The 19,281-nt window shown below is 36.1% G+C and overlaps 1 protein-coding gene across 1 annotated transcript; it reads left to right on the top strand.

Moving 5' to 3' along the window:
- The first annotated feature begins 16,534 nt into the window (after positions 1-16,534).
- Positions 16,535-18,820, top strand: LOC120174900 (pollen receptor-like kinase 4). The gene is made up of 3 exons (XM_039181622.1): positions 16,535-17,180; positions 17,409-17,999; positions 18,198-18,820. The coding sequence occupies exons 1-3, from the start codon at positions 16,535-16,537 to the stop codon at positions 18,818-18,820; spliced, it is 1,860 nt and encodes a 619-aa protein (XP_039037553.1).
- Positions 18,821-19,281: the final 461 nt, after the last annotated feature.

The raw sequence follows: 19,281 nt of genomic DNA, 5'->3' as shown, positions 1-19,281 counted from the left end.
CACTGTTTTCATTGTGCTTAATGCCTGTGGTGGTAAAGGTATTAAACAAGGAGATCCGTTGTGTTTCATAGTCTTTTTGAACGTCTTTTAGATACGACAGGAGAACATGAAATCACCCAAAATGCAGCTCACACATTTGGGCTTTACTGATGTTCTGGGTGTATTGAATCGAATCTGTTATTGATTTTGGGGTTGCTTAAAGTCTTAAAGAAGTTGATTGCGAAGTGTTGAGAACTTGCCTTGAAAAGCCAATGCTTACTTGTGGAAGTTGGAGTTATGTTTGTCATCCAAAACCAGAGGGTTCGTTGTGTTGAGTTCATTCAGATGTTGTGCCACCGATGCCCCTTCTGTCATCCGCAAATTGAATAATCGTCTCATCAAATGAACTTTGTTTGAGGCTGAAGGCTTCTCATACATACTGGAGAGAGCCGCCATAAGACCCGCCGTGGTCTTTTCCTTTGCTATGTTGAAAGCAACATTGCGGGATAACGTCAGTCGGATAACTCCGAGGGCTTGTCTGTCGAGAAGAGTCCAGTCTTCATTCTTCATGCCCTCTGGTTGCTTTCCTGAGAGGGGTTGATATAGATTTTTCTGGTACAAAAAATCTTCAATCTGCATCTTCCAAAAGCCAAAGTCTACACCATCGAACTTTTCAATTTTCACCTTCCCTTCGTCTGCAGCCATCGTATTCTCACTAATCTGGCTATAGGGAAATTACTTGTACTCGGTTTATTTCCTAACAACTGGCATCAGAGCTTTTGGTTGTGAATTCTGTCATTTTTTTGCGAGGTTACTATTCGGGTTACTATTCATGTGAATAGTGAATTTCATGAATAGTAAAATTCGTTCGGCAATACGAGTTTGTCGACGGAGGTGTTCTAATACACGACGGTTCGTAGAAATTGTCAGAAACGATCCAAACAAAGCCAGATTCGAGTGGGAGCGATGGCTGCAGACGAAGGGAAAGTGAAAATTAAAAAGTTCAATGGTGCAGACTTTGGCTTTTGGAAGATGCAGATTGATGAATTTTTGTACCAGAAAAATCTATATCAACCCCTCTCAGGAAAGCAACCAGAGGGCATAAAGAATGAAGATTGGGCTCTTCTCAACAGACAAGCCATCGGAGTTATCCGATTGACGTTATCCCGCAATGTTGCTTTCAACATAGCAAAGGAAAAGACCACGGCGGGTCTTATGGCGGCTCTCTCTAGTATTTATGAGAAGCCTTCAGCCTCAAACAAAGTTCATTTGATGAGATGATTATTCAATTTGCGGATGACGGAAGGGGCATCGGTGGCACAACATCTGAATGAACTCAACACAATCATAACCCAGTTGAGTTCAGTGGAAATTGAATTTGATGATGAAGTTCGAGCTTTAATTCTCTTATCATATTTACCAGACAGTTGGAATGCTACTGTTACAGCAGTCAGCAGTTCGTTGGGAAACAACAAATTAAAATTCGACGATGTTCGGGATCTGGTACTAAGCGAAGAAATTCGACGGAGAGAATCAGGTGAAGCATCAACCTCCTCAGTCTTGCACACGGAGTCTAGAGGGAGAACTTCAGAAAGAAATTCAAATCGTGGCAGATCCAAATCCAGACGGGGGAAATCAAGAACAGGAAATAAAGATTTTACATGTTATAATTGCGGCAAGAAGGGTCACTTCAAAAGAGATTGCCGAGCACCAAAGAAAAATACCGGAGCACAGGAATCTGCCAACATGACGGAGGAGACAGGTGATGCCATGATTCTAAGCGTCAACAGTCCGATTGAATCATGGATCTTGGATTCAGGGGCATCTTTCCACTCCACCCCATGCCAAGAAATCATGGAGAACTATGTTAGTGGTGATTTTGGGAAGGTTCATCTAGCTGATGATGAAACCTTGAAGATCGTCGGAAAAGGAGACATCCGATTAAAGCTGCCAAACCAGACCACCTGGACGCTGAAAGGTGTGAGACATATTCCTAGTCTCAAAAGAAATTTGATTTCTGTTGGACAGCTTGATGGAGAAGGATATAGTACAACCTTTTCAGGCTGTAAATGGAAGATTACCAAAGGAGCACTCGTCATTTCTCATGGTAAGAAGACTGGTACTCTTTATGTAACCCCAAACTTAGAGAATATCATTGCTACAACAGATGTTGATGGAAAATCAAACCTATGGCACCAAAGGCTTGGTCACATGAGCGACAAAAGGATGAAGACACTTTTCTCAAAAGGGAAGCTGTCGGATCTAAAGAATGTAGATGTCGGACTATACGAGGATTGTATCTTTGGCAAACAAAAGAAAGTCAGTTTTTTAAGGATTGACAAGACTCCCAAGGCAGAAAGGTTAGAATTGGTTCATACTGATGTATGGGGACCATCCCCGGTTCTATCTCTTGCAGGCTCACTATATTATGTCACCTTCATCGATGATTCAACAAGGAAGGTGTGGGTTTATTTTTTGAAGAAGAAATCAGAAGTCTTTAATACCTTCAGAAAATGGAAGGCCATGGTGGAAAATGAGACTGGTTTGAAAGTCAAGCGGTTGAGGTCTGATAATGGAGGAGAGTACAAAGACAGTAGATTCAGAGATTTATGCGCAAACAATGGGATCAAGATGGAGACAACAGTTCCCATAACACCGCAACAGAATGGCGTAGTAGAGCGCATGAACAGAACTCTGAATGAACGTGCCAGAAGTATGAGAATACATGCAGGATTGCCCAAATTTATATGGGCTGAAGCTATCAACACTGCAGCTTACCTGATCAACCGTGGGTCTTCAGTTCCTTTGGATGGCAGAATACCAGAGGAAGTTTGGAGCAAGAAAGAAATAAACCTTTCACACTTAAGAGTGTTTGGTTGTATTTCTTATGTACACATAGATTCTGCTGAAAGAAGTAAACTTGATGCAAAGTCCAACAAATGTGCCTTTTTTGGTTATGGCGGTGATAAGTTTGGTTACCAGTTTTGGGACTACGAAAATCGAAAGATCATCAGAAGTAGAGTCGTCATTTTCAATGAAAATGTGATGTACAAAGACAGGTCAACCGCAGAATCAAGTAATACCGAGGCTGAAACAAAGAAATTTGCTGAGTTCGAGGAAATTTCTGGAAATGATGTTCAGATCACTCCTGAAGCAGTTCAAGAAGAACCAGGCACACCAGAACTGAGACGCTCCTCCAGAATTCCTAAACCAACCCAACAGTATTCTCCTTCTTTGCACTACTTGTTGCTGACTGAAAATGGTGAACCAGAGTGCTATGATAAAGCAATGCAAGTGGAGGATTCAGTCAAGTGGGAGTCTTCCATGAAAGATGAGATGGACTCGCTTATGTCAAATCAGACGTGGGAATTAGCTGAATTACTACCAGGCAAGAAAGCGCTCCACAACAAGTGGATTTACAGGATCAAAGAAGAGCACGATGGGAGAAAACACTACAAAGCAAGATTGGTAGTCAAAGGTTTTCAGCAAAAAGAAGGTATTGACTACAATGAAATTTTCTCTCCAGTCGTGAATCTGTCTATAATCAGACTGGTGTTGAAAATTATAGCTGCAGAAAATTTACATCTTGAGCAGTTAGATGTAAAGACAGCTTTCCTTCACGGTGATTTGGAGGAAGAAATCTATATGAGCCAACCAGAAGGCTTCATAGAGGCAGACAAGAAAAACCTGGTATGCAGGTTGAAGAAAAGCTTGTATGGTTTAAAACAAGCTCCAAGACAGTGGTACAAGAAGTTCGATAGTTTCATGAGTAGCAGTGGTTTTACCAGATGCCAAGCAGATCATTGTTGCTACATCAAGAGGTTCGATAATAGCTTCATTATTTTATTGTTGTATGTTGATGATATGCTCGTTGCAGGCTCAAACATGTAAGAGATCATAAACTTGAAGCAAAAATTGTCGAAGCAGTTTGCTATGAAGGATTTGGGCGCTGCAAAGCAGATACTTGGGATGAGGATCAAGAGAAACATAAAGTCGGAGACTTTGATGTTATCACAGGCTGAGTACATCAACAAAGTACTCTCCAGGTTCAACATGCAAGATGCTAAACCAGTAAGTACACCTTTAGGTGTTCATTTCAGACTCTCCAAAGACCAATCACCAAAGACGGAGGAAGAACGTGCACACATGGTGAAGGTGTCGTATGCCTCAGTAATTGGAAGTCTGATGTATGCCATGGTTTGTACCAGACCAGATATTGCTCATGCAGTGGGAGCTGTTAGCAGGTACATTAATAATCCGGGCAAGGTACACTGGGAAGCAGTCAAATGGATCCACAGATATCTGCGGGGTACCACAAACAAAGAACTTTGTTTCAAAGGTGGAGATACGATACTGAAAGGCTATGTAGATGCTGACTTAGCCGGAAATGTCGACATCAGAAGGAGCACTACAGGGTATGTCTATACTCTAGGAGGTACTGCAGTGAGTTGGGTTCCTCAACTACAGAAGATAGTTGCTCTCTCCATAACTGAAGCAGAATATGTCGCTGTTACAGAAGCCAACAAGGAGATGGTTTGGCTCCAAAGTTTCTTGGAAGAGTTAGGCAAGAAACAAGAAAACAATGTCTTGTATTGCGACAGTCAAAGTGCTATCCATCTAGCAAAGAATCCGTCTTTTCATTCCAGGACGAAGCACATACAATTGAGATATCATTTTATTCGGTCTCTTCTAGAAGATGGGATTTTGAAACTTGAAAAGATTAGTGGAGCTCAAAATCCGGCAGACATGTTGACAAAGACGGTGACCACGGAAAAACTGAAGTTGTGTTCAACTTCAGTTGGCATGCTAGAATAACAAGACTAGAAATGATGCTGCATTGATCGAGGTGTGAAGACAGATTAAAATCAGTCTTCAAATGGGAGATTGTTAAAGTCAAAGAAAGAGGCTGAAATTTCAACAAAGGAGGGGCTGTATTTTCAACAATGTTTGGCTTGATTTTTAAAGTTGGAAAGTAAACAACATGGGCGGCTGAAGGAATTCAAAGGGTGGGCTGCCTAACTTTGGTTGAAAATTAGTATAGGGTTAATTATTTTTTAGTCACTAGACTTTAGGGTATTTTCAAAGATTAGTCCCTAAGTTTCAACTATAAATACTCTAGCTCATTTAGCTTCAAAATCATCCCAAAAATCATTTCCTTCTCCCAATACTAGAGAGCTTTCTTGTGAGTAGTGAGTGTTTTGTAAACACCTGTAAATTTTCTCTCTTAGTAAAAGATCTGCAGCAGTCCGGAGACGTAGGCACAATTGACTGAACTCCGTTATCAATTTCGGGTATTATTTTTCCGCTTTTATTTCGCATTCGCACTAATCTGGTTATAAGGAAAATACTTGTACTCGGTTTATTTCCCAACACGTTGGGTGTTAAAAGGTTTGGAATAAGGCTTTGTCCTAAGGAGCTTATCAGCTTATGGCTGGGATGTGAAGAAAGATTCTTTATGACTATATACTAAAAGGTGTTCATATTAGCCACCATGGAAGAAACTTAGAAATCCTTTTATACACCATATTCAGGGGATGGAGATGGATTTAAGACTTGCCATGGCATAAGCAGGAGAAAGTTAATTGTGTGGTGTAATGTCATGAATATGGGGGGTCAACAGATGTAATAGTGGACTTAAGCCACATGAGAAGTTTACGAGGATAAATGAACAAAAATACAGATCCAAGAGTTATTGTAGTGAACCCAAAAAAGGTGGAGATTATTACAATTAGTTATCAAGAATGATCAGCTGTCAGATCTAACAAGAAAATAATACAATGTAATCAAATAAAACATGTAGTGAATATGTAAATTTATCTGATGATGGAATGAAATTTTCTGTTTTACAAATTTTCTTCTAAGTTCTTTTTTTCTCTTTGATTCTATTCTAAATTATTGACAAGTTCATGACATGTAATACTCATCATATTTGGTTGGTAGAATACCAACTAAAGATAGAATGGTGTATTGCAGTGTGCTATGGGTATTTTAATACCCAAAATTTGACTAGTCACTAAAATGTAATTTTTGAAAGTTTAATTATCAAAGTAAAAATTTTAAAAAATTTAGAGATACAAAATATAATTTTTAAAAGTTATATATTTTGACTCCGTAAATGAAAAGCTCACCCTTAAAAATGATATTTATGTTTCTTTTAGATTTTGATAAGGAAATTATATTAAAAGCAATTAAGCGATAAAGTTCGGTAAAACATTTGAATAACTAGATCGAATCAAAAAAAATTAAGAAAATTTGAAGGATAATGGAAAGAGTTTAAAAATATTATTTTTATATTTTTATAATGTTAAAATTTAACATGAATCTTTAGAATTTAGATGAATTTTTCATATTAAATCGAAATTATTAATTTTAGTGACTAGTTTATAATTTGTAAAAATTATAAAGGTAAATTGAAAAGTTATGAAATAGTTTGTTCATTTTTTTACTTTTAAAATGAAGGAAAATGATATGTACAAGTAACATGATAATTTGGTGATTATCATCTTTTTAAAAGATAAAGTTATAATTATGTATTAAATGAATATTATATTCATTTAATTAATGGCTGTCCCTTTTTTTCCCATATGTATGGGGTAAGGGGGAGGTAAGATAGTAGGCTGCCCCCAACACCAGGTTGAGAGCAGCTTCCGTAGGAGACCTCCAAATTATGAAATGCCCTCCGTGGGACTTGATCCCACGACCTCAAGGTTTAGAACCTTGTGCTTTACCAACTGAGCTGGATGGTCATTTCATATTCATTTAATTAATATTTTAACAAATGTACACACGTGAGATAATTCATAAGAATTATCTAGAACGTTTCTTTATATACATGCCGTGAGCTTTGAATAAAGGTGAGGTATGTTTTTTTATTTTTGGGAGAGCGCAAGGCTCTTAATCTTGTGATCGTAGGATCGAGTTTTACGGTAGGTAATTCATAATTCTGACTGTGGAGGTCTTCTACGGAAGCTGTTCTCAACCTGGCGTTGGGGGCAACTTACTATCTTACCTCTCTCTCACCCCATTACATATGAGAATAGGGCCAGCTAATTTCATATTTTTTCCTTTTTCTTTATTTTTATGATTAAAATAAAAATAAAAAATTATCTTCCTTTGATCAAAAATCAAAAGAAAAAGATAATGTATTTTTTGATTTCATATTTTAATCAAAAATCAAAAGAAAATGATTAAAATGAAGGGGGGAAAACATACCTAACCTTGTATTATATCCATTCACCAGAACGTTGTCGTTTTCCATGATCAAGAGAAAACAATGAATCATATTTGAAAAGCGAAGTTTCTAGCCATTCGGATCTAACTGATTTTTGTTATAACAAAAAACGAACGAGAAGAGATGCTATGATAACTGATTCTGACCATATGGGTAGTATAAATATTAAGTAAATGAAAGCAAAGGGGATTTTTCTTCATTCACACAGAGAATTCATGAAAATCATTATCCACCATTAACACAAAGAGAATCCTAATCGAGACATCAGTCACAAGATCGAAAGCAAGGAGGGGAAGCTTACATTAACGGTTGCCGTTGCTGGAGGCGTTATTCTCGGTCAAATCATCGTTTGAAGGTGAGACTAAAAATAGTAGTATCTTATTTCATTTAAACAAAATTTTAAAATCATGTAACACCCTTCACTCGAACATTCCATATGCAGTCATCAAAACTGTATCCATAAGGACTTATCCTAAGCATACACCAAAGGAGACACTCTAAGGGAGTACCATAGGGCTTATGGTTCATACCATAAACAATAAATTTCATGATCCATAAATCAAACATAATCATATTTTCCGGTGGAAACAGGTAACCAAAGAGCATCTATCATGTAGTCGTAGTTTACAAACAGTATATCAATAAATCAGTAATTCAGAATTTCGAACAGTTAAACGACTCAGTAAATCAATAACTTCGGTAAATCACGTTCTAGGACAGATAAAACAATCATATAGTACATAGGGAACACATTAGAAAATTCAGTTATTTTTCGGAGGCACATAATAATTATCAGGAAGGGGAACATGAGCTTCTATAAGTTGACTGGATTTCAGAAACGAGATCCTTAATAAAAAGGGATTTAATTGCCAATAGATCTAAACAGACATTCAGAGATTAATGCTTCAAGACCATTTAGGATTTTAGGTGTATCAGAAAGGTATTTAGGAACCTTTACATCAGAATAAATTAAGATTTCAGATATAACCAGAGCGACTCCATTATTTAGACCATCAGGGGTATTTCAGACACTTTGATTTCTAATGGATTCTAAGTAACTCAATCTAATTAAGGTGAAACGATGATTTACGGTATTCAAGATTCATGTTGATTTATCAGGACATCGTCCCAACACTGTGATGCCTATCAACCACTCAAATCGATGCTCTTCAAGAATATTCACACTTTAATACTGACAATACTAGTCGAACTGATCATCTTCATAACCATCGTTGAACGGAACTTGAAGAACTGTATGTATTTTGATGTTATTTGTTTTATTTATGTATTGCAACAGTCTCTAACATGACCGACATACTTGAGTCGTACTCCACAACCTTTAGGGACGATATAATACTTAGGTTTTCTTGGTGTTTCCAGAATTATCAAATAACATTCCATTTATTTATAGGTCATGAGGGTAGTCCAGTCATTTTTGTACTGAAGATTGCTTCGGTCATCTTAGAGTTCAAGGTATTCCAATCATTTTCTTTGATTCAAACATATATATATATCATTTCCAGTAATTTAATCATCGGGTGATTATTTTAAAATTAAAAATTCTAAATCTTTTATCACCTTAGGAATTAAAATCGATAAATAGAATGTTTCTGAACAAACCAAATACTTATCAAGCGAATAAGTAGTCTATTAGATCAAGAATGACTTTTTAGAGTTATTTTAGTTATTACTGATCTTGAGGATTAGGAACCGATTTTCAGGTCTTCCAACCGATTTATATAGATCTTCCAAACAAGTCAGGTGTTCAGTCGGTGAATCTGGAGTTCTATCAGGTCAAGAATAAATTATTAGGTTAATTTCACTATTCGGGTCAATTCCGTTCTCCTTTTACTTCATAAGGGTATTTTTGTAATTTCTTTTCTAAACATTTTCAACATCAAAACATTTAACGATAATATTTAAAGTTTAAGGATTTTAAGATTAATTCCTTTGTCTATTATCACTGACCTTAAATTTATTTCTTATTAATCTACCAATTCGTTTGTGCAATTCAATCGAGTCTTAACCAATTTATCACTTAAACCATATTCAGTTCGAGTCTATCCATAACCAAACATGCATAATAGACCAATTATATACATCCATGCATTTATCCAGCATTAACATGTTCCATAAAGTATGCAAAGAGATAGTAAAGTATTACCTCGATTTTTGAACCACATTGATTGATCATTTTAACTCATTCGATTACTCTCGAACTTTAATTCTACGTCCAATAATGTCTCGGATGCATGATAAAATAAATTACAACAAAATTTGATCTTAACCGAGAAAAACATATCGAATCGTAAGTTAAAACTCTGAAAAATAGCTTACCGGTTCGAATTTGGTGAAACAGATCTAAAAACAGACTAAGGACATAAAAAAACATCAGGATAAGTGTTCCTGAAAAAAGTCAACGACCAGTCAATGCTAGTCAACGTCCGGTCTACACCTGGTCAACAGTCAAGGCATGGTCAATTACTCGGATTGGCTCGGTGGATCGTTCATTGGCTCGGCTCGATGGATTGGTCCAAATTGGCCGAACCGGTCAACAGACCCCCTGGTTGACAGACGAAGCCCAAGCGTAGGAGCGGCGCGTGCGTCGGCTCTGGTCGTCGGTTCGGCGTGAAATTTTCCAGAACTGTAAATCTTTGACTCGGGATTCTCGTGCAAGCATCCTTTCGCAACGGAGAGCGGCATAGAGCGACTAAAATCAACCTTTAGGAATGGTCGAACTTCTCTTTTCTCACCCCTTTCAATGACGACAACAACCACAACACCATAACCATCGACCGACTACTCTCAATGCCGGGAACATAATGGTGTCGGCGGTATAGCAACCTGAAGCTTGGTCAGCGACAAAACAACGATGGAAGCTTTCTTGAGGAGAGCGGAAAAGAAAAAAAAATTAAAGAGTGAGAAAATTTGAATAAATGAGAAATGTAACTTGATTGGTTCAAACTTAGAGGGTGGGGTTTTATCCCATTAAAAATGGTAAAATTACACCTTAAGTCCTCCAACTACTCTCTTATTATGGATTTAATCATATACTTTAAATTAAGAAAATTTAACCCCCTAAATTAGGGTGTGACATGATCGCTTAAAATAAAATTAGGGCCGTTAATTTTTGAATAAATACAAACTCATCCTTCCTCAATAAACCGACTAATTGTTTAATTCATAATTTTTTAGGTCTTTATTATTTGTTTTTTTACTTTTAAATAACATTCTTTAAAACATATTTTTAATTAAGACATAAGAAATGTTTCTCTTAACATAACTAGGGAGTTACTTTCTTCGTTAATAAAAATAAATAAATTATGTCATATTTTTTCTTATTTTTTAAAATATAGAAAATGTCAATATTATCTCAATTAAAACATAAAAAATAATTCTCTTAACACAACTGGGAAGTTACTTTTTCATTAATTAGAAATAATAAGGGACATTTTTTTAGTTATTTTAATTTTTTTTAAAAGGGATGTTTTATAGCTTTTTAATGATCGGAAAACTACAAAATAAAAAAATCGATAGAAACCTCGTTTAGAAAAAACCTTCTTAAATCTAGATGGAGGAAAAAGTGCACCTCTACCGTGAATCAACCTACAGTCTACATACAACGCACCCAGAATTCACACTAGCAACAAACACGGAAATTCCTTCTACGCCAACACCTCCAAACACCTATTTACACTCAAAATCCTTGCATACCATGTAATTCCAGGATAGTCGCAGCGATAAGTTTTCAAACTCACGCCATCGAACTTCCACGCCACCAGACCAGGACTCGCACGCATCAAAGGGGCTACTAACAATACAACCAGAACAACTAAAACAAGTCCAGATCGTGAGCCAAACTACAAGCATACATAGCACCAATGATTTGAAACACCCCCACATCAACCCATAATAACACAACATTATAATAATATAATTGAACATAGCCATCTCAATATAAAAGGTTGTACCACATCAAACATGACACCCTTTATGCATCATGTGAATCTTGGAAATTGCACAGCAATAAGCTTTTCAACTAATCGATCAAGCAGAAACTTCAATGGCACTGCTGCAATTCACTTGACAATGGCGGTCGCTACACGCCCCCATTCATAATTTTGAGTCATCTTTGCTTTACGCCCCCACGTACACGAACAAAACACGACCATCACTACACGAACAAAACACGACCATCACAGCAGAGGGAGCCTTACACATCTAGGCCCCAACATCTCTCTCGCAAGATCGCTTCACAACCCTTCAAGACCAGGCTACCAGGCTTAGCACCAAAACTTCACTGCAATACTTATGTTAACGGCAACACCGCTTAAGACAATCACGCCGACAAATCATTCCATTCGGACCCCCCTTCTCCTAATGGCTACTGGAATAAACTACACCAGAAAAACAGAACAAGCTAATCCATGCGATTTCCATTCTCCATGCCTTTATTCGCCCCTTAATTTCAATCTTACGAATTCATTACTTGCTCCTCAAAACACTATGCACCTTGAGGCTCTTTCCTTCTTCTTCCCTTTGATCTACACTTATTGTAACCCCAAAAATGAAACTTCCAAACCCATTGTGCGAACCTATAGAAAATACAAACCAGAGAAATATCTCACGATTCTAGAATTAACTCCTAATAGAAATCATTATGTCTGGCTCTCTTCTAATATCACCGATGGATTGATAGTACTCTGGCCATTTCTATTTACACCAGCAGCTGAATCTTAGCACTGCTGATTCAAACAATTTCTCATCGCTCCAACTGCTTTGATTAAATTGAGCGTCGTTCCTGCAGCACCATACAGACCAGAAAAATGCAAAGAAGGCTAGACTCCACATAGGTTTACACTGTTTAGATACAGGGTTACCAGACCACGCTAATAGGAAAGATCGGACATCGCCTGGACAATTAACGTTCAGCTTCCAAAGTGAGAACCACCTTTGCCAACACCTCCAAGCCATATCACATTGGCAAAATAAGTGACCAACAGTTTCATTCTCCTTGTGGCATAGCACACATAAATATGACTCCAAATTTGGGACGCCTCGTTTTTCTAGTTCAGTTAGAACAGGTAATCTATCAAGAACGGCTCTCCAAATTAGAAACTCAACTTTTGGAGGGGCAAGATTCGACCACACCAATTTCCAGAAGCTGTCTCCTTCTTCCTCAACAGTCACTGTATTAGAGCAGAAACTGCGGGGGTGATATTCCCCATCCAAGGAACCCAACCACCTCAACCTGCCCTTATTCAAGTTGCCATTGGTTGCTTCATTGAGGGTATTAATGAAATCTTCCCAAATATTGATTTCCCATGTAAACGGAGTCCTACGAATCTCAATATTCCACTCCCATTTACTGTCAATTTTCGATCCAAACTCGGTAAGCTTACCCTTTTTTTTCACCGCTAAACTGAACATTCTGGGGAATGCATCCTTTGACGAGGGGAATCGGGTCCAATACCCAATCCAGAATTCAATCGCTTTTCCATCACCTAAGGTTCTTAGCTCCTTTCTAAACATATCATCAGCCTTCCCCAGTGGACTCAGTATGTTTCTCCACACCCAAGACGAGTTATTATAAGTGGTTTGAGATGGAATCAGGGATTCGGCATCATAATCGTGTTTGGCAACGATAACTCTTCGCCACATTCTGTCTGGTTCTTGACCAAATCTCCATACCCATTTGTTTAAGAGGGATCGGTTTTTCACCAGAAGATCAACGATGCGTCGATGCCTAACCCACCCTGGATTCTTGGTTTGCACAACTTCTCCCAGCTCACCCTGTGAATTGGTCTGGCACTATTAGGTCCCCAAATGAATTTGGCTATGACACTGCTCAACTTCGATGCAACCGCCTCCGGCATCTTAAACAAAGAGAGATAATGTACGGGCAAATTAACAAGGACAGCTTTCACTAAGGTTATTCTTCCACCAAAGGATAGCAACTTTCCTTTCCAATTATCAAGCCGCTTCAAAAATTTATCAATTACTGGCTTCCAAAGCTCAATCGAGTTTCTCACTTTACCGAGCTGGAGGCCAAGATAGGTGGTCGGAAGAATCTCCCAGCCGCACAACCAGTTCCGCCCAAGTTGAAACCGATCGACTACCATATTTATCCCATACAATTTGGTTTTACTGAGCTTCAATCGGAGTCCAGAACAACCTCGAAAACTCTGAGAACTCTCTACAATTAATATGCAGTCCAAATTGCTATTGACGAATAAAATTAGATCATCTGCAAACTGAATATGTCATCATAGTTATCACTTTCACTCCCTTGACTAATTCTTTTTCAGCCGCTTTGTCAATGAGACCGCTAAGAGCTTCGCCAACTATGTTAAACAATAATGGCGACAGCGGACAAAATTACAATAAAAATCTGCAAACTGAATATATTATCATAGCTATCACTTTCTTTTTTTTTTATAGAAAGTGATTAGTTTTTTTTAAATAGAAAACATTTATAATTACAATAAAGATTTACAAACATAATTATAAATATAAATCAAATTATATCTAATACATTTTACTATAATCATTTACACAAAAATTAACCACCTATATCACACAAAGATCAAAATTAAAAAATATTAAAAAAACTAATCAAAATGCTCAAACAAAATAAAGATACGAACAAATCTGACTGCATCGATAAATAAACCACAAAGAGAATGAAACAACTGAAAGACCACCGACAAATCGCAAATCAGAGTCAAAGCAACGTGAAAAATGCAAAACACATATCCAAATCAATTCGAGAGTCCAAAGCAGGAAATATCAGCATGATAACAAATAAGCGTTATCTTGATCAGTCTGGTGATGTCAAATCCAATCCAAAAAAAAATATAAAAGAAAATAACGAAAAAAACAGTGATAAACGTATCACAAAGATATGATTATTCTTATCAAAAACTAAAAAAAGTAAAGAAAAAATACAATCGACGATCGACAACAACATCAAAATCGATGCCCAGCTAGCTAAATAAAACAAAGAAAAAAATTGATTTTATCTATAAAAAATGGCATAAATTATAAGGAAAAAAGAAAAGGAAAAGGGAGAGAACGGCTAGGGTTTAGAGAGCACTATAATTCAAACATAGTTAATCCATATATTGACTCACTATATGCATAAAAACATTAAAATAGAAATAGAAATAAATAAAGAAGCTTAGCTTAGACAGAATTGTCATATTATGGATTTAATACAATAAAAGTTGGGTGAAAGTACTAAACTAAACAAAAGAAACAAATGGTTTATATAATTAACCTCTCTGATTTCGGATTAATTACTTCTTTGATCCCCCTTATTTAGTCTTAATTTAAAACTCCCTTTTAAGTCTATTCCGGCTCAATTAAAACTTACATCAAGCCCAACCATAGCCCAAAGATTTATAATGTCTTAACTACTAGTCTAAGACTCACTCGGATTAACGTTGACGCAAAATTCGAGACATTACAAAATTTTATAAAATAAATAAAAATAAAAAGGTTATTATTTATTTGATATTTGTGTTGTTTATTCATATGATCCCCATAATTATTTGATAGAATACTCAATTTTACTAATAGTTAAAATTAATAAATTACTTTTTATGATTACAATTTATAATTCACTTGTGTTTTATAATATAATAAATAAAATACGAATTTTGAAACCTAAATGGTATTTATGTTTCTTTCTTCTTCGATCAGGTTATCCAAATATTTTACTGAATTTTATCGCTTAATTGTTTTTAATATAATGTAAAGTATACAAAGCCGTAGAGATGTATTTGGTTCGATTCGGTTCGATTTTTATTAGAATATAGATCGAACCGCATTTTAAGGGTTTTGAAAAATGAAAACGAAATCAAAATCGAATGACATAAAATTAACGTTTCTGATTCGGTTCGGCGGTTTTTTACTCTTCACTATTTTTCAAATTCAACCTAAAAAAAATAAATTTAAAGCTTAAATCGAGTGTAAATATATAAATTTAAATTTATAAAAATATTATTGATTTTAATATTTAATTTATTTAATTTTTTATTATAATAAATTCAATATGAAGGTGTTTTGGGTACTTTTTTTTTTAATTTGGTTTAATTCGATTCAAATGGTTTTCACTTGGAAAAACCGATTATCAAACCAAATTGTATATTTATGTTTTTAAATAGAGCCGAAACCAAACTTCAAATTAAAAAATAGAACTAAACAGTTTGGTTCGGATCGATTTTTTAGTTTTCTCGATTTCATTGTTTAACCCTACATAGTCGGCTATAAGGGAGCACCCTATTTTTTTAAGGCCCATATTTTTTTAGTTTTATAAAATTGTCTTTATTTTCTAATTTAATTATTAAAGACCCTTATTGTTTTTCAATTTTGTAAAAGTGTTCCCACTTTCTATCTTAATTATTAAGGGTCTGTAGTTTTTTTACTATTATAAAATAAACCCCACTTTCTACTTTTATAATTATTAAGGGTCCCTAATCTTTTAAGTTTATAAAATGACCCCACTTTCTACCTTTATAATTGAGAGCTCATATTTTTTGCAATTATATAAAATTATCAATTTTACATCCCTTTCTCTATGTCTCTCATTAATTCATTCAATTTTAAATTAAGTCTAAATATATTTTTTTTCCAAATCTCATTGTTCAATTTATCAAATATCCTTTAACTCTTAGTTTTCTTCGATCTTAATCTAACGGTAAACAATATTTTATTTTTTTATTTATTGTTCAAAATCAAACTCCATATTATACTCCCATTTAATTTTTTTATTCTCTCTTAATTGTATTTAAGGTGTTTCCTTGAACAAACAATAAAAATAATGTGTTTGAAAAAAATAATTATTTTTTATAATTTATTAATATAAGATTAAATTAATTATTCAAAGTAATAAAATATACGTTTATCTTTTAGGGCGTATTTTTAAATTTTGGTCGGTGGCCGAAAATTGGCTCTGAAAGTAGAACAACTTTGCTTAAGCTTGTATTATTGAGTAGTTTAAACAACCCTAACTGCGTATAGAGTTGGAATTCAAAGGCTGTCCTTAGATCTATCCTAAGCAACACGCATACAGTTGAGCTTCTACGAGACGACCTATATTTGCTCAAATTCAAAACCCTTGGATTCATTTAACTGAAAAAATAGTTCCTTGGCAACTTGTTATCTTCTATTCTCGCCATTTCACTCCCAACATACAAAACGACCTAACGTAAAAGAAAACAGTTGATGCATTGATCTAAATTCATTGTTGATGAGGCTTTAATCTCCATATTATCACCTTTACCTATCATCGTCGTTTACGTTGTTGAGATTTGAGGTAAGATGATGATGTACTGGAAACTGCTTGCTGCAATTTTTCCTCTTCTGTCATTGGCCATGGTCTCGTCCGGTGATAAGGATAGTGAAATTCTTCTGGAAATTAGGGATTCGTTAGCAAATCATTCGTCTCTTAGCAATTGGAATGCTTCCACTAGTCCATGCAACGGGGACAAGGCGAACTGGATCGGCGTGATTTGCTCTAGGGGTAAAATATGGGGTTTGCAGTTTGAGAACATGGGCTTACAAGGGGATGTGAATGTTGAAATCCTCGAAGCATTGCCTACGTTGCGCACTCTAAGCCTTATGAACAATGATTTTGAAGGTGCAATGTTTGACGTGAGGAAACTGGGTGCATTGAAGGCTTTGTATCTGTCGAATAATCGTTTTACCGGAGAGATACCTGATGATGCGTTCAAAGGGATGAGATGGTTGAAGAAAGTGGTGCTGGCTAATAATGATTTCACTGGTAAAATTCCATCCTCGATAACCATGTTGCCCAGGCTTTTGATGCTGAGACTGGAAGGGAATCAATTTGGTGGTCGGATACCTGATTTTAAGCAGAGTCCAAAGGTGGCTAGCTTTGCAAACAATCGATTGGAAGGTCCCATCCCCGCAAGCTTAAGCCATTTGGGTGCAACCATGTTCTCAGGTACTATCAACCATTCATTTACGTTTACTCAACAATATCCATATATCTCTGCTGCCATAAGCATTTCTGGCATGCCATGTTCATAACCATGAAACCATGAAAACTAAGTAGAATGAGATTTGAATTTCTAACCTCTACAACATATATAGAGATATCAATCCCGTATTGTGCAAATTCTTCTTTCAACGGTTACTGATGACAATACTTGCCACGTTTAATATGATGCAGGCAACAAGAATTTATGTGGGAAACCATTACAAGAATGCAGGTGGAGTGGTCCAATGGAGAGTCCCATTTTCACTTCCACCCCGGACCCGGAAGACAAGGCACCACCACATGCCTTCACACTAGCGCTAATTCTGACATGTCTAGTACTAGTACTGCTCATCATCCCAGCACTCGTATTAATATATCTGTCTAGAAGGACCCAAAATCCTCAAGCATCACAGGGGACAAATGCTGTCGAGTCAAAGGGAAAAAAGGCGGTGAGGAGTCTTGAGCATGGGAAACTCACTTTCTTGAAAGATACGTCCCAAAGGTTTGATCTGCAAGATTTGTTAAGAGCCTCGGCCGAGGTTCTTGGGAGTGGGAATTTTGCAGCTTCGTACAAGGTGGTGATGCACGATGGACCCGTGGCGGTGAAGAGGCATAAGCAAATGAACAATGAGGGGAAGGAAGTTTTTGATGAGCACATGAGGAGGTTAGGGAGGTTGAACCATCAAAACTTGTTGCCTCTGGCCGCCTATCACTACATGAAAGATGAAAAATTGTTGGTCTCTAACTACATGCAAAATGGCAGCTTGGCTACTCACCTTCATGGTAATTTTTTTCAATGCCTCTTAATTATTCTTTTAAATGCCACATAATTTTCTAGGTTAGATTATGATTTTGGTTCTCTTATTATATTCAAATTTTAAATTTAATATTTATGCTCTAATTTGAATACAGTAAAGGGACCAAAACAATATTTTGACCAAAAATTTCCAGCAGCTAACTCAACTCCTTGGTTTTGTCCAGGCAACAATAAACCTAGTCTTGATTGGGAAAGTCGAGTGAAGATCATAAAAGGCGTGGCAAGGGGCTTGAGTTACCTATACAAAGAGCTCCCAACCCTAATGCTACCCCATGGCAATTTGAAATCTTCCAACGTGCTTCTCGACGACATCTTTAACCCATTGTTATGTGATTACGGATTAGCACCGATGGTCAACCAAGAGCAAATCCACTTGTTCATGGCAGCTTACAAATCACCCGAGTTTTCTCTTAAAGGTCGCATAAGCAAGAAAACCGATGTGTGGTGCTTTGGGATATTGATATTGGAGCTCGTAACGGGTAAGTTCCCAGAGAACTATCTAAACCCTAACTACGATACTCAAACGAGTTTAGTCACTTGGGTCACCGACATGGTTATGGAGAAGAAGATGGATCAAGTGTTTGATAAAGGGATCAAGGGAACCAAGGACAAAAGGATTGGATTGATCAACCTTTTGAACATCGGACTGAGTTGTTGTCATGAGGATTTGAGTGTTCGACCCGAGTTAAAGCAAGTGGTGCAAGAAATTGAACAACTGGATGATCATCATGATTTCCCTTCATCCATACCTGAACTGAATTTCGAAATGTCACAATTGTCTCCATAAATCATGACTTAACGGTGCAATAAAATTTTCAACACTTTCAAATTTACTTTAAAATCTTAAGAATTTATTTCAGATTTGTTTTCACTTATCGATTTGAGATTAAAATTACATGTGTGATGATTATACAAGAATAAAACTAATCATTAGTTAATCTAGCGAGATTATATATTAGATTTATTAATAAAATGTTAAGAGTTTAAATTATGATATTGTGAATAGAAAATTGTAGACCGATAGGATTGTCTCTTACAATAAATTTCTACAAGACTTAATTCGAATTAGTCGATTAAAAAAAGATAATATGTTGTACGTAAATTCTGTTCTAAATGATAAAAATTGAGGACAGAAAAAAATTTACAATAGAAGTTTTTAACAGCAAAATAACATATTATAAAACAAAGACCGGTCATGTTATTTGGTTTTGTGACAGTTTTCTTAATTTATTTATTTTGTATAAATCT

The sequence above is a fragment of the Hibiscus syriacus genome, unplaced genomic scaffold (assembly GCF_006381635.1).
Source record: "Hibiscus syriacus cultivar Baekdansim isolate YM2019G1 unplaced genomic scaffold, ASM638163v2 tig00112127_pilon, whole genome shotgun sequence".
In the NCBI taxonomy this organism is placed as follows: domain Eukaryota; kingdom Viridiplantae; phylum Streptophyta; class Magnoliopsida; order Malvales; family Malvaceae; genus Hibiscus; species Hibiscus syriacus.
Note: the sequence above shows the minus strand (reverse complement) of the source record. Positions and strands in the feature narration are given on the sequence as shown.

Bases quoted from the DNA above. Each gene is read 5' to 3' on its own strand.
- LOC120174900 (XM_039181622.1), top strand. From the start codon at position 16,535: ATGATGATGTACTGGAAACTGCTTGCTGCAATTTTTCCTCTTCTGTCA. The intron at 17,181-17,408 runs GTACTATCAACC...AATATGATGCAG, and splicing joins GGGTGCAACCATGTTCTCAG to GCAACAAGAATTTATGTGGG. The intron at 18,000-18,197 runs GTAATTTTTTTC...GGTTTTGTCCAG, and splicing joins CTTGGCTACTCACCTTCATG to GCAACAATAAACCTAGTCTT.